General features: G+C 34.4%; 2 protein-coding genes across 2 annotated transcripts; both read right to left on the bottom strand.

Annotated features, from left to right (window-relative positions):
* Positions 1-11931: 11931 nt before the first annotated feature.
* On the bottom strand, positions 11932-12811 carry LOC149415804 (uncharacterized). The gene is made up of 2 exons (XM_089641632.1): positions 12680-12811; positions 11932-12222 (listed from the first exon to the last, which is right to left on the bottom strand). Exons 1-2 carry the CDS (start codon positions 12809-12811, stop codon positions 11932-11934), a joined length of 423 nt encoding a protein of 140 aa, XP_089497758.1.
* Positions 12812-12956: 145 nt separating this feature from the next.
* Positions 12957-13985, bottom strand: LOC149415805 (uncharacterized). The gene is made up of 3 exons (XM_089641472.1): positions 13665-13985; positions 13358-13429; positions 12957-13245 (listed from the first exon to the last, which is right to left on the bottom strand). The coding sequence occupies exons 1-3, from the start codon at positions 13869-13871 to the stop codon at positions 13054-13056; spliced, it is 471 nt and encodes a 156-aa protein (XP_089497598.1). The 5' UTR covers positions 13872-13985; the 3' UTR covers positions 12957-13053.
* Positions 13986-16382: the final 2397 nt, after the last annotated feature.

Consider the following 16382-nt stretch of genomic DNA (forward strand, 5'->3'; position numbering starts at 1 on the left):
GCTTTAATTCAAATCCAACTCCTCAATATTCGTCGAGCCTTACTGTGTACTGACTCTCTAAGTGCAGTATTAAAAATTTCCTCTAATATCGTTCGATGTCCAGAAGACTATGTTATTTGTAATATTAAAAACATCCTCGATTCTTTAAACGAATCTATGTTTGAGACAATACTGGTTTGGGTGCCTGGCCATCTAGGAATTGAGGGTAACGAGCAAGCTGATTCTCTCGCTAAACTTGGAACTGTATCTGGTTCTATTCCTTTAGATTTTAAAATTCCTGTCTCTGACGTCTTCTCTATTCTTAAATCCAACATGTCTCGTTCCTGGGAAGAAAATTGGACAGTCACGAAAACTCAAACTGGATCTTTCTATGCTGGAATACAAAATCATATTCCAAGTAAACCCTGGTTTCACGGAATAAAAAAGTCCAAAAGATTTATTTCCTGTATCTCGAGAATGAGAATTGGCCACTGCTCTATAGCAACTCATTTGTTTAAAATTCGGGTACTCGAAAGTTCATTATGGCAGTGTGGTGTGGAGGATGAGACTCTTGACCATGTCTTCTTCAATTGTAAAAACCATTCTTCTTTCAAGGGCATGTATCGATTGCTTATTAAAATCACCCACCAGTCTCCCCTTAGTATTCCATATTTGCTGTCTCTCAACAACTCTCGCGTATATTCTATTATTTATAAGTTTATAGATTTGAATGACTTTAATATATGATATGTCCAGTCCCCTTATAGATAATTCACATCAGTTTAACCATATATCTTAACCCAATCGGCACAAAGCACTCTCTTTAGGGTGAATTGCCTAATACAAAAAAAAAAAAGATCTCATTGGCTTAGAGTTTGACATTTCGCTCAAGGCCACGCGGGAAACGTCATGGTCCCCGAAATTGATAATAATAATAATAATGTACTACTGGCATTATACCTAGCTCCCTCATTACAAAGTTAGGCGTTTTAGATCTATCAAAAAAATTATATATAAAGATGCAAAAGTCAGTCATTTTGAATACATGTAGGATAACGAAATATTTTTTAAATATTTATGCTGAGGGATCAGTAGGATTTATAGGCCCTGTTAGGAGTTCTACCGAGCCGAACCCTCTGATATGAAAATATCTGGAGTCGGTGAATTATTTTCTCATTTGACCTCTCGTGAGTTGACGTGTTGTTCTTGTATATATTTTGCTTATATAATGCACTTGCATAATGTTGATTGACTAGATCAGGGGTCTCCAAACTTTTCAGCCGGAGGGCCACATTGACTACTCCAGTGAGTTCGGAGGGCCAAAACCGTTTTAATTTCTAGACACCCATATTTTCTGTCCTAGGGTGGGGGGGGGGTAGACAATAGAATTTTCAGGGATGAAAATATAGCTTTAGATAACGTAGCTTTGAAGATATTTTTTGATACTCGTTTCTCAGACCTTGATATCATTGCGAATCAAATAAAGATTTTTCAAAAAAATCCTCTTGATATATTCGCGCGATACTTGTGGCCGCAGTGTATTGGTGCCAAGTACCTCGCCAACGAGCATATTTATTTATTCGCACGAAAAAATTCGCGGAGTTTTCGCCCCTTCTGAGCAAGGTCTTAGCCATTAGCTGTCACGGGTCCTTGATGACACTGGTCATTAGATGTCGCGGGCCGGATGGAAGACACTGGCGGGCCGGATACGGCCCGCGGGCCGTAGTTTGGAGACCCCTGGACTAGATGATCATTTGTGGAAAAGTGTGTGGAAGGGTTTAGTTTTTCCCATGGGGAAGATTTAACCCGAACATAAAATCGGAAAAGATTAAAAAAAAAAAAAATTGGATGACTTGTATAGCGTCGTTTTTGTGCAAAATCACCTCAAGGGCGCTGTACAAACTAATAATACATTTCTACAGTGATTTATGTTATTATTTAACTATTTATGGAGAAAATATACAGTACAATACTTACCTGGTAGGTCACTCGAGATTAACACTTAGTTAACATTATCTTTCCTTTGTCTCCCAAACATTCTTTGTTTCCCAAACATTGAGTGTACATAAGAGAGAGGTCTGTAACTCTTCCAGAAAATCACTAGGGCTAAATTTACGCCATTCCTTTGATACAATTGTTGTATATGGTACTTTAGGCGGGTTAAAATAAATATTATTGCAAACAAGCCGATGGTCTGACAGTCCTATATTACGAATATCTGCCGAAAGCGGTGGATCACTGTTTTTTTTAAATTAGTACATCTAATGTACCACCAGCATCATGAGTTGGGACGTCAACCCATTGGTGGCATCCAAAGCTGGCTAATAGTTCTAAGAATTTAACAGCGTTTGGTGATGTCACGCGCTCAAGACGAATATTGATGTCGCCTCTAATAATGAGTGCGTCGGAGAGTCAAACTGAAAGTTCCAAAAACTGTGAAAACTCATTATAAAATTTGACAGACATTGGTTTCGATCCGGGCCTATAAAGGGTGCACAACATGAACGACGTTCCTGAAGAAGAAACCCTGCATCCAATATACTCAAACGTGTTAAATGTACCGAGAGCTACTTTGTTTAGCCGTAATCCTGGTGGGCTATTATCGCGACACCCCCGTGATTCACATGTGAGATATTGTTTGATGGTAGGTCCCCACTAGGTCGGGCTTCTTCAAGAACCACATACCCTAAAGCTCGGAGTCTCTTAGTTGAGTACGAATCACTGTTCTTGTGACAAGTTTCTGTGACAGTAAGGATATGGAGTTTTTGGTCTCATATGAAAATATCGTCCACCACCTCTAGTTTGTTGTTAAGGGATCGCGCATTCCAGGAACCAATCGCAAACTTTCTGCCCCTATAGTTGGCATGTCGTTCTAATCTCATTTCATAAGTTATTGTGGAATTTATCAGAATCGCGGAGGGCTATAGACGGTAGGTAATTCTGTTTGTCGATCGGTTCGACTACTTGAACACCCTGTACTGACGGAGATTAATTATTATTTTCATTACTATTGTTATTATTAATAATTTTTAGAACGTATTGTTCCACCCTACATAAATATTTTGTTTTTTGTCCACCGCGACACCCCAAATTAGTTAAATTATATCATTTCGTGTCTCTAAAATATTGCTTGTTAAAGTTCTTTGTGATAAAAATATAAAGCCTGTGTAGTGTTAGTGAGTTACAAACATATATTCAACTTGATGTACTACCTACGTAAGTTCACCTTTAAAGTGAATTAAAAAGGTGATTAAAATTTATTATTTTTACAAATAAACCAAAGTACCTACATGCATAAGGGGGTAATTCTAGTTGTTATTTTAAATAAAATGTATTAGCTGTTCTGTAGAATTATTTAATTAAGCTATAATGTGTTAGTGTAGTAATATAATCAATCATTAATTTCTCAGGTAAATTACACATATAATACTGTAGTTTTCCAAATAAAAAATGTAACGGTGATTTTATCAATAGCATAACATACATATAATGAATAAAATATGCTTTATTCATAATCTTTTGATTCTTATACGAAAAACATATTTTTTACACATTTTTATACGATAACAGACTTCATTCATCATTGATATCCAAATCATCATTTTTTTATCTACGCAGGCGATATATTAGAAAATTTTGTTCAGCATTAGTGACAGTATTGTTACAATAATATGATTCTAGTTGATCTACTAGTAACAAGATAATTTAACAACGATACTATTTCAGAGGACTCAAATCAGTTACTGTTCATTTTAAATAAAAAAAATTAAATAACTAAGTATTCGTTTTGACGATAAGAGTCGAAATTTTTCGATAGTGTTAATGTGTCCTGCCCATCACCAAAAGGGACAACACAATCTTCCTTCCCATCTACTCCCGTCCTACGTCTCTTTATCCTATACCTATATCCCCCATCCCTCCCACACCCCTCAACATATCTTGTAATAAACTGACATCACTTATATTGTCGCACTTGTATAATTATTATTAGCAGAATACTTTGTAAAGATTATATTCTTCTTGGTATGTCAGTCCCTATCATCGCTATGAGAAATATTTTATTTTAATAAAAAGACAAATAACTTTGTTTACATCACTTTATTTGTACACAATTAACATGTTTCGTGAACAATGTTCACTTTTTCGGGATCAAACGTATACTTAACTTAAAAATTAAATATAGATTACATATTGTCGGAAAGGACAGAAGGGAGGGAGAGGGGTAAAAGTGGGGAAAGTTTATCAATTAGGGATTTCAAAGCCATTAGCAGGGAAAGACCGGTTAAGTTGGAAAAGGTTCAAAAGAGGGTTAACAAAAATTTGCTGTTTATTAATTATGTCTGCCTTATTATTAACATTTTTTATTATTTCTAAAATCTCTAACTTATTTATCTGTGATACCTTATAGCCTGTATGCAATATTTTAAGTCCATGGTGTTTGTCAAAATTATGATTATTGTTTTATAAATGATCTGCGATTTCAGACTCGCTATTGCCATTCAATGCCCTGAGATGTTCCTTACTTCAAACTTTCTATTTGTTTTACCTATATAAAAGCTATTACAATCTTTACAATCGAGTTTATAAACGCCTGACTTTTTTGTTTTGATGTCGCTGTCTTTGTTGTCAAGGATGAATTTTTTAAATTTGTTATTTGCATAAAATGCTGGGTGTATATTACCGGAAATACTTTTGCTAATTATTTTCGACATATCGTTATTAACAAATAGAATTATTCGCCATTGATTATTATTATGTTTAGAAAGAGGGTAGATATATAGTTTTAAGAATTTCTGTTTATTATTTTTATTAAGTATTTGATCCACTAGTTTAGTAGAATTACCATTATTAACTGCTATTTGTTTAGTGAGATTTAATTCCAAAGTAAAATTAGGAACAGACAAAGGAATAGTAACTAATCTATTAACCATAGAGTGAAAGGCCGCGAGTATCTGAGTGAAAGGATGATTTGATGAATTATGTATAACAGTATCGGTGTACGTATCTTTACTGAATATATTGAAATCTATTTTATAACCTATCAGTGTTAAATTTAAATCTAAGAAATTTAAACTCTTCTCTTTCCGCCCATATGTAATCTATATTTAATTTTTAAGTTTAGTATACGTTTGATCCTGAAGAAGTGAACATTGTTCACGAAACATGTTGATTGTGTACAAATAAAGTGATGTAAACAAAGTTATTTGTCTTTTTACTAAAATAAATAATGCCATCACAAAGTGAAAACCTTTCTGAAGAAGTTTTCTTCGAATAATTATATATTTTATACTTCTATCAATTTACTCCCTGGCGGGAGCCCTTGCAAATGAAATGATTACAAAAAAATACCAACATACTATATGTAAATTAATTTGAAATACTTACTGTCAACTTTACGAAAATAAAATTGTCTATGACTTCATTACTGTCTACTACTTAATCTGTACCCGAGAAGCATACGGATGCAAGTCCAAAAAGCTAAATGTTCAGGAGAGCCAAAATACTTTTTTTTCTGTAAGTTTGGTCTCATAACTTCTGCGGATATTCATGATAATTGATTTTTATTTTTTATCCTATTGAATCAATTAATTTTGTATCGAAAATAAGAAAATAAAATAAAATATTTTATATGCAAAGCCTAAAAAAAATGTTTTAAAAAAAGCATTGTGGACTTGAGTCCTTCTGCTTCAAAATGATATTGAATATTTTGGTATGACACATGGTATATTATAAAGGGATCAATGTTGAAAACTTCACTTGGAAGTAAAATAATAACTATATTACAGGTAAATATATATTTCCCTATAAATAAAATAAATATTTATATTTACTAGGTAAATATAAATAAAAAATCAAATAGATATTTATAGGTAAATATAAATATAAATAAAATAGATCAATGTTGAAATTTCATTTGGAAGTAAAATAATAACTATATAACCGGTATATATAAATATCTATTTTATTTATATATTTATTTAATTATAATTATTTTTACAAATTATTGGTATTTTCCATATCTTCGTCATCTGACAGAGAAAAAAAAGATTAAAAAAAATAAGTGTAAAAAAAGTGCAGTGGCTCTGGTACCCACTGTAACATCTTTTGTAGGACACCAAAATTTGGTGTATTTAATGCGATTGGAATTGTATTTACCTGGGGCAATACCTCCGGGGTGCTCAAAACGGTTCCATGATAAATCGACAATTCAACACACCTTTAAAAAGTGATATAAAGTCATTAGAAACGATGAAAAAAATAAATTAAACCTAACCTAATAACTTAACCCAGTTAATAGAGATTTTGTTCTTCACTTTACCATCACTTTTCATGACTTTTATATAACTTTTTAAAAATGGGAAATTATCATGAATTATCATTTTGATGATTTATCCGGTCACCGCTCAAAACACCTCTCCTTTTTCTTCTAATATAATAATATTTAATTCAGTTTCCTGAAAACCATTTTTATACAGTAGCATCCCCGACACATTTACGTCAGCTCGTAGCCATAATACCGTTGATATTAGGAAACCCTTCCCATTCATATTCTTCTTTCGACATACAAAAGGTGATTGTGAACCAGTTTTAAAGGGAATTTAAATATTTGAAATTTTCTAAGTTCATTGATGTACTGATTATTAGTTTTGCAATATCTGATGAATTGTTCCCGTTAATTTTTTTTTGTTGTGCGGTAAAATATTTGGAATTGGGTAGTTTTTTTTTGCCCTTTCAATCGCTGAATGGACAGAGTCTACTTCCAGGTAATAAAAATTTAAGATGAATGATCTTGAGGTTTTTAATTTTTTATAAAACCTGCCATACGTAGGATATGGCTATTGTTATATTTCTATTTTGACCTGCACAGTTGTCAGACCATACGGTTATTTCTTCAACATTATTCTCCATATCGCTGTATAATGTATATCCACTTTAAGAGGCAAGAAGCTACTTCATTTGCCCCCTGTTTTCCATCCCTATATAGTCCATTCAGTAGTATAATGATGAGGTAAGGTAAATGTAAGGAAATAAATAAATAAGTGACATGGTCAGGTCTTCAATAATAATATCACCACCTATGTTTCCATAAGTCTCTTAAGAAGAATTCTGTTTCTTGAGCCTCGTCATACATTCATACACGGAAATACTCTTTAATGCAATAAATAATGATGAGAGCACTGGGATTGTTCTGTTTAGTTCCACAGAAAACATAGAAATTAGAGGCAGAAGGACGCAAAATGGACTTGAGTCTACATTCGAATGTTTACTTCCATGGAAAGTTTAGTAATGTTAGAGGCAGAAAGATGCAAGTACAATGTACATCTTTATGCTTCTACGGTTTGAATGTGCTAATGGTTCTTGCATCCTTATAATATTTTTGAAAATACCATAAATATTCAAGATAGGGCTTGCATCTTTCTGCCACTAATGAACATGATAATTTACTTCATGTCTTCATCAAAAACTCATTTCTTCAAATTTTGGACTTGCATCCGTATGCTTCTCGGGTACAGATATTAATGGTTAAGTCATGGAATAAATTTGGCGTTTTTAAGGAACATTTAGAGTTTAGTGTAAGTAAAAAATGGCATTCTGTCAAATAATAAGTTGGGAAGGTTATTTATGAACAAAAAATGATCATTTTTACAGTACTGAAAAAGCACCCAGTGGGCGCTCCATAAAGAATCTAAAGGTTGAATGTATTTTAAGGTTATGTGTGTATTTTATGTGAAAGACATATTAATACTATAATCGGTAATGGTTTAGTGTCCAGGTTTTGATATCCGCGGGGATGGATTATTTTAATTTTTCATTCTATTGAAGAATGACTTCACGGAATAAGGAAAAATATTATGAGATTTCAAATCTCCATTAGGAATATTCAACTATTGAGTATTTCTTTATAATTTGAAGAAGGTACGAAACTTATTTGTATTATTTATTCAGTTAAAATGTAGATTTTATAAATTTAACGTCATATGAAACGCTTACAAATTCGTTGTCATTCAAATGCACTATTACTATAAATTCACGCTACGTGTAAGTAAAATATTCAATAATCCGCCTAGAATTGTAATTTTATATTTCGCATTAGTCAGAAGTACACTGGAATATGCATCGCCTATTTGGAATCCACAAAATAAACTTTACATAGATAGTATAGAACATATCCAAAACAAATTTATAAAATATATTATCTACAAATTCAACAATAACTTTGACACCCGTATTCAGAATCGATCCTTCAAGGTTGCCTTACTCAAGTGTTTTCCTTACTCAAGGGAAATAATCGAGGAACCTTACCTTTAACGCTTCAATTCAGAGTCCACACTTGGAACTTCCTTTATCAAGGTGTGTACCTTATGTCTACGCCGAAATAAAGTTGGGACGTCATCAGAAATTTGAGGATGTTGCGCTATAATTATCACAACACTCCCCGTTTTGTGACAAGTTGTACGTTTATCTATGCTATTCTCTATGGATTTACATGTCTACGCCGAGTTGCATATTATCAAGCCGCTGTCAGACTCCATTAGTTCGTTTCTTTCGTGTTTGTGAGTTTTTTTTTAAATGAGTTCGCGTATTGTGGTTACACCCAATGAGAATAAATGTTAGGTTGATTTGATATGCAAATATCCAGCCATTTCTTCCATTGCCACAAATCACCAGCAGCTCGGAGATAAGAAAAATGCTTGGGACAAGGTGACGGATGAATTTAACTCGATCGCCGACAATCTAAAGGTATTTTTCGTTTGTAATTAAAATACCAACCAACCATCACGTCGTTTCATCCACATTCATATATCCATCATAATTTTCTGTTATTCCCACTCCGTAATAGTATACTAGATTATAATACCGTATTGAATTCCTTTTTAGCGATCTCAAGCGCAGCTCAAGAAATTTTGGGACAACATAAAAACGAAAAGGAAGTTGGAGCTTCGTGGAGAAAAGATAAGCAGGCCCAAGACGGGAGGGGGCAGACTGTCACCAAGTGCTTCCCAGGAGCATCATCCAATCGACAGCGTGCTGGACTTGGTGACAAATGTCGAAATGATTTTCAGCAACGACAGCGATCGCACTATTTGCGAATCGCCTGATGGTTGGTAGAAAGTTATGTGATATATAATGGCACAACCAAGTTGGTTTAATTTGGAATTCCGAGAGGAAATGTTAACAAAATATTGTATATGTTTCAGATACCGCTGTGCCCAGCACATCTTGCCTTGGACTGCCTTGGACTGGTCAGTCGACAGAATTGCCTGTGTTTGGTAAGTCAGTTTTTGATAATGTAACTGATTATTTTGAATTTAACATTAAAATGCATGTCTAGTCATTTTTATTTATATTGTTGCATTCATATTTAAAGCTAATAAATAATACAAGTTGATAACTAGCAAACAAGTCTGAAATTAGTTGCCTTTTGAAACTCAAAAATTATTAACACTAAATACATCAATAAGTTCACAGTGTTTGTTTGCGCGGTGATGTATTCTTGGAATTAGTGAATAAAAAGAGTAGTTAGTATTGAGGTTATTGTTATATTTTAAATTGTCTGCTTTGAGTTTGTCTGGCAGGTACATTCATAGAAATTAATTCCAATAATTCAGGGCTTTCAATTAGAGATTTGATAATTTTCAATAAAAACAATATATAAGTTAAAAGTCTTCTATCTAGAAGTCTGGCTTGGGTGCGTAAGTTATTGTAATTTATAAATTCGATGGAAATATTTATTTTAAAATTGATGCACCGAAGGAATTTATTTTATACCTTTGTAAGGCATGAGAATGGACTTTGTAGTACGGTGACCATACTGTTGAATTGTATTCTAATTAACTTGGTACTAATGAGCAATATAGATGTTTTAAAGTTAACACATTTTTAAACTTTGCCCCCATTCTCAAAATAAAACCGAGCATTCTCATCCCATCGCTTGTAGTTTTATCGATGTGTAAGTTAAACTGCAGACTCTCGTGGAATAAGACACCGAGATCTCGAATCTGTTAAACTCCAGCCTTACTCATAATCGCAACACTACGATAATACGGACAGGTTAAGTGAAATTTTTACTCATAATAGCGCCAACTCGCGCGCATGCGCATTGCCTAATCTGACCGTATTAGCAGACGTCAGAATTTAACCCACCCGAAGACCAGGATTAGGCAGTATATGAGCGTATAAATTCGGAAATGGCTGACTTTGACAATTTTGACGTTTTGACTGGAGCTTTGGCAAATGTATTCATCCACCACGGGCACGGAAAACATACAAAAAGCGGTATGACCCATTTACGGCGCTAACGGAAGGAGATTTTAGGTCCAAATATAGATTCACCAAAGCAAATATGAGACGTTTGATCGATTTGGTACGGCCATATTTGCATGTCAATAACAAACGGGGTGGAAAAATATCTACCGATCTCCAAGTTCTTTGTGCCATACGATACTGGGGCAGAAACGAGGTAAGGATAGTGTTTATTGTTGCATTCCTGTGAAACAAATCAGCAAAATCGATAACTAAACAGTTTTTAAATTATTATAACATTTTTTTCGCAGATACAAGATGATTGTGCAGATTTACATGGATTTAGTCAACAGACAATGTCCCGTATTGCCAAAAGGGTCGCAACTGCATTTGCCCGCCTTGCTCCACAGTACATTAAAATGCCACAATGTATTGAAGAGCAACAATCAACAGTTGCAAAGTTCCAAGGAATAAAACGTTTTCCTGGAGTAATGGGTGCCATTGACTGCACACACATTAAAATAAGGAAAGTTGGGGGTGATGCCGGCCAATATTACATCAATAGGAAGGGGAAATATTCCTTAAATGTCCAGGTTTGTAAAGTGATAACCTCAATACGTGTCTGAAATATAAACATTAACCAACATTGATTGCATGAATAAATTTCTTCCAGGTGGTGTGCAATGCAGATCTAAAAATTATGGATATTGTTGCTCATTGGAGAGGCAGTACTCACGATGCTCGTATTTTCCGGGAAAGTTCCATCAAGCAGAGGTTTGAAGAAGGTCACTTTAACGGACGACTGTTGGGAGACGGAGGTTATGCCTGTACACCATATCTGTTCACCCCAGTTAGGAACCCAAGAAACCCCAGAGAAGTGGCGTATAACAGGGCTCAAATATCTACTCGCAACACGGTGGAGAGATGTTTTGGGGTATGGAAACAGAGATTTCGTTGCCTGCTGCGGGGTACGTCAGGATCTCTCGATACCATCAAGACAACTATCGTAGCTCTTGCTGTTCTCCATTGTCTTGCCATCGATATGAATGATCCTCAGTTAGGTAAGAAAACAACTCAAAATAAAAGATGTGTTAAAATGAAACATAATATAATATGTCAGTTTTTAGATATTCCTTACATTAGAGTTTTGTATGTACTAATGCTATGATTTGTAATTTGGAATACATGATGATGAAGAACATGATGAGGGTGCAGGAGCAGAAGCAGGTGGTGGTGGTTTCATGGAAGTAGCCCCAAATGAACAAGTAGCGCCAATCAATCATATTGGAAATGCTACTAGACAGGTGTTCATTGATCAACATTTTTAAATGTATTAGTATGTACTCAATATGATTGTATCTACATATATAATTATATTACACTGAAAAAATGTACATACTCAATAGTATAATGTACCTGCGACACAAATGCATATTACACAATAATGAAGATATAATAATAAGACTACGGTATGATCAATATTGTTTTTTTTTATTTTAGGGAAATCAGTTTACAACGTGCTTAATTTATAGTGTGTAATTCACCTAACTGAGAAACCATTTATAGATTTCCTTACATGGGCGTTGAGCTGGTCTATTTATATTACAAGGAATTCAATTTGATGTACGTCTGTACATTTTTATATAGCACAGTGAAGAACATTAATAAATGTAAACGAAAATATGAAATATAGATAAAATAAAATTATTATTTGGCTATCCATCCATCTTTCAGCATCGACATTTTAATTTTGGGTTCCTCCTCCATGAACCTAATCCTGGTCTGCGACTCTTCATCCTGTAGACAATTTTTAAGGTCACTTTCCTTCTTCATCAAGCTGACCTTGGTCTGTGACTCTACTTCCTGTAGACGAATTTTGGCCCTGGATTCGTCTTTCATGAGCCTGAACAAGTACTCCATTTTTTTTTGGTGCTCAAGGTGCATTATTTTTTTTGTTTCTTCAAAGACGTTCGCCTTCATTTGGGCTAAGTCGTCTTCCTGAAAATAAAAACATTAAATGACAAACTTTTCATAACTGGTAACATAATTATTCTATTTCCAACTTTCTATTATAATTTTTCCAATTTCCAATCCAGGTAAGTATGTTTATGTATCTTTGTAAATAATAAACTTAGATAGTGCCTATATATAACAAAGTGTACAGCAGAGGTGATTTCTCACAAAAACGGCGCTTTAGAATTATTATTTTTATTAATCCAAATGTTAACACTACATACAAAATAACTATATTCAACTTTAGTCACCATGAAACAGGCAGTCACCTAGTACGGTGTTTTAATCTATTCTCTGCAAATCTCTTAATTATCGTGCATTTTATACATAAAAAAAAATAATATTCATATATGAGTTATTGTTTTTCTTAGTAAACTTTCAGTTTTGGTACGACAATAAAGTCAGTTGAGCAAACAAAAATGTGGTGTGAAGAAATACTTACTTTATGGCGTGGTCGCCTCCGAGGTAGAGGTGGAGGGCAAGCGTGCAGCGGGACATGCTGGATGGTGTGTGCTTGTGGTGATAGTGGCGGTGGTGGTGAATCAGCTTCACTGGAAACCTGTAAAAAACACATATATTATTTGTATCAACATTGAATTCCTAGGAAAATAACAATACTATTTGAGCATCTTGGCAGTAAAAACATACCTCAGTCTGAAACTTCTCGCTTAAACGTCTTCCGTCTCTCTCCGAAGCAGCAGTTTTGTTACTCGATACTGTTTCCTGTTGATATAAACAAAAGATTATGTCCAACTGAAATTATCGTGCATTTTATACATAAAAAAAATAATATTCATATACGAGTTATTGTTTTTCTTAGTAAACTTTCAGTTTTGGTACGACAATAAAGTCAGTTGAGCAAACAAAAATGTGGTGTGAAGAAATACTTACTTTATGGCGTGGTCGCCTCCGAGGTGGAGGTGGAGGGCAAGCGTGCAGCGGGACATGCTGGATGGTGTGTGCTTGTGGTGATAGTGGCGGTGGTGGTGAATCAGCTTCACTTGTTTCCTGTTGATATAAACAAAAGATTATGTCCAACTGAAAAGTTACTGCTTTAAATATTGCAAATAGTTAGCACTCATTGTTGCGATGATCATTTAAGTAGGTTTAGGTATATTACCTCAAAAGACAACTTCCTATTGGGAACAGAGTGTGGCAGTGTGGAGTGAGGGGTTGATGTAGGAAAATTCATCTGTAATAATAAAACACAATTACCAATATAACTCCCACAATTAAAGCAAGATTTACATGAGTTTAAATATAGACAGAACCATCAATATTTCAATAATATTACTATCAACTTATCTTTTGAAAAAAAAATGCTGGTTGGCTGTTAAATATTAATTCATATAAAAAGTGTGTTTTTCCATTTAATATATAATGTCACACCACAAAGTATTTGCTTCCTTCGATAAAAAGATATTTACCTTTGCTTTAAATGTTGAATCGCTATCATCAACATTTTTGTCCGTTACGAATTCATGTGGTAACAAATCCACCATCGAGAGAATATCCTGCGAAGGACTTGGTGGTTGGGGACCTCCACCTGTTGCCATCACTTCCCTCCTATACCGGCTCAATTGGCTCTTACAAGCCAATTTGAGCATCTTCCATTGAGCTTGTATCTGACCCATATCTCTTTTTTGGTCACTTAGTGTGTTAAATCTGAAAAATAGTGTGCTATTAATTATGTGGTATGCATACCTTTACCTAATTAATTTTATACTATGATAATTTTTTTATTTGAAATGGATGTCAAAGCTACGAAGCGACAAACTTAAAGTTTAATCTGTAGAAAAGTTAACAATGCGGATATATTATGGAGGTATACTTACTTTAATAAAACAAGCTTCCAAGCTTCCCTCTTGGCAATTAGGGTGTTACTGTCCGAGTTTTTATTCTCTACAGCCCTCACGTGTTCAGCCACACAGTCCTTCAACAAGGCCTACAAGGAAAACAATCATTATACTTACACTAATTTCAAACAAGTAAACAAAACATTAGAGCCAAGATAAAAGTTAACAAACCTTTTCAACGTCACCCCAATTTTTGTTACGCTTGCGCCTTTTTAATTCTACCTCCAAATTAATGTCAACATTATCCATTTTTAGGTTATTCAAAGATAAACAAACCAACTATTGGATTACTTCTTTGACATATGAATAAACGTGAAGTTGGCAACACGCCGCGAAATGCCAAATTTTTCAAGTGTTGCTACTGTAAAAAAATCATATTCCATAATCCAGCCGTCGAGCTATATTGGGAAAATTTATGATTATGAGTAAAGATTTTTAATCTGACCAGTATAGGCCCCCACCCCTGTATAGCTAATACGGGGTATTATCGTCGTATTAGGGATTTCATTATGAGTAAGACTGATTATACCGTGCATGTGATGGTTATTGAAAAGAAATAATACTTAAATTTATTCATTGCTATTCATTTTGGTAGCGGCCGTTCTTCCAGTTTAGTTAGTGAATCATCGGGCGTTTTGTAACAGCAGAATGTTTTAAACTGTTAATTTGATATCAAATGCATGTATTTCAAATGCATTTATTAAAATGATAACAAATATACGGATAACAGTTGTTTAATCACAGAAGGATTACAACGGAATGGCGGTAGACATAGACGGTAAATAAATAAGGAGGTTTCCCAAGATAAACAACGTTTCTCTCAACCTTTGTCATAACTTCAAGGTTTTCTATTGTGTATTTTTGCTACGATTCGAGAAATAAAATTTTAAAAACTGAATTCCGTTACACTTTGTTCTGTTTCAGGGTTAAATTTATTATTAAACCCTACCAAAGCAGACCATGGATCTACTGAAGCCAGATACTATATCCATCAAGACGGAACCAGGGCTCCAGGAAGAAGGTGGAGGTGAAATTGCATTTTCGGATTTAAATTTCGACCTCCCAGCTGTAACGAAGGAATTCTTGCAATATGCGGAGAGTACTCATACAGCCAGTTGCATTGCATACGTGTAAAATATAGAACTTTAAATACGGATGTCCGGAATCCATGTCTGTTTTGAAAAGTCGTGCAAACAGGACACATACTTGTTTCTTCCTCTCTTATAATACATGAGGTGTTATGGGTATTTACCCTAAAATGCGTCCTTGCCGGAAACTACCACAATACAGCACTATCTTAACATAAATATATGGTTCACAATAAGTTGTCGGTTCCTCTATTTCCTCATAATTTTATTGGAACATGATGTTTCTTACACGTATTAAAAATTCATTAATATTAGATAGTGTGTTCTCAATATTCATTAATATTGAGAACACACTATCCCATTGACTTACAACTCCCTACTTAAGGTGCTCTAAAACAGGGTTTTTCTTTCTTGTTGAATCAGTCCCTCAAGAGGACGTCTGAGGTTATTTTTATCTGATATTGAACTTTAAAACTTTCATCCAAATTCCCGCTTCTATGGTATATTTATTCGTTATAAAATAGATTACAGTTTTTCGATTAAGAAAGTGTTTCTTTTTATATCAATGGTACGAAGATACATGGCTGGCTCTATGTGGGCGCAATTGGAGCAGTTAGCTCCGGGCGTCGAATACTCAACTTAAAACATCGCCCTTGATATTATTTTTGATAAATACCATACTACAAAAACCCACAAATCATCATTTTATTGATTACAGTGATATCCTCCCTTGGCGTGTACTAATTAAAATTGTAAGGGCAGCCAAAATTAAACTCGCTCCTGGCGCCGTTTGGTTCAGGGCTGGCTTCCATGCAAAGATATATTCTATTTATACCCCTTTTTTATTCCAGGAAGCATTAATGTGGAAACAGTTACCATAAACAAGGATCTCGGACCCCGACAAGATGAAGCGGGGCTTACTTATATGAAAATTGATATAGACCTGCCGGATGTTAAAGAGGAATGTTTGGAACGCTTTGAAAGAATTACCAAGGCAGCAGGTAAAACCAATCTTAATTGTTAACTTGAAAAATTTGGCCTTTCTTTTTTTTAACGCCTCTACGAACTTACTTCGCTTATTTACTCTAAGTTTTAAAGTTTTAAAAATGTGGTTAACTGAGTCATTTTCACCCATTTTATTTCTCAAATTTGTCCACAGATCTTCTGACGCATTTTGTCGAAAAAGGATTCACTCATCCAC

Source organism: Hesperophylax consimilis, chromosome 17, assembly GCF_061612785.1.
Source record: "Hesperophylax consimilis isolate HC1 chromosome 17, BYU_Hcon_1.0, whole genome shotgun sequence".
In the NCBI taxonomy this organism is placed as follows: domain Eukaryota; kingdom Metazoa; phylum Arthropoda; class Insecta; order Trichoptera; family Limnephilidae; genus Hesperophylax; species Hesperophylax consimilis.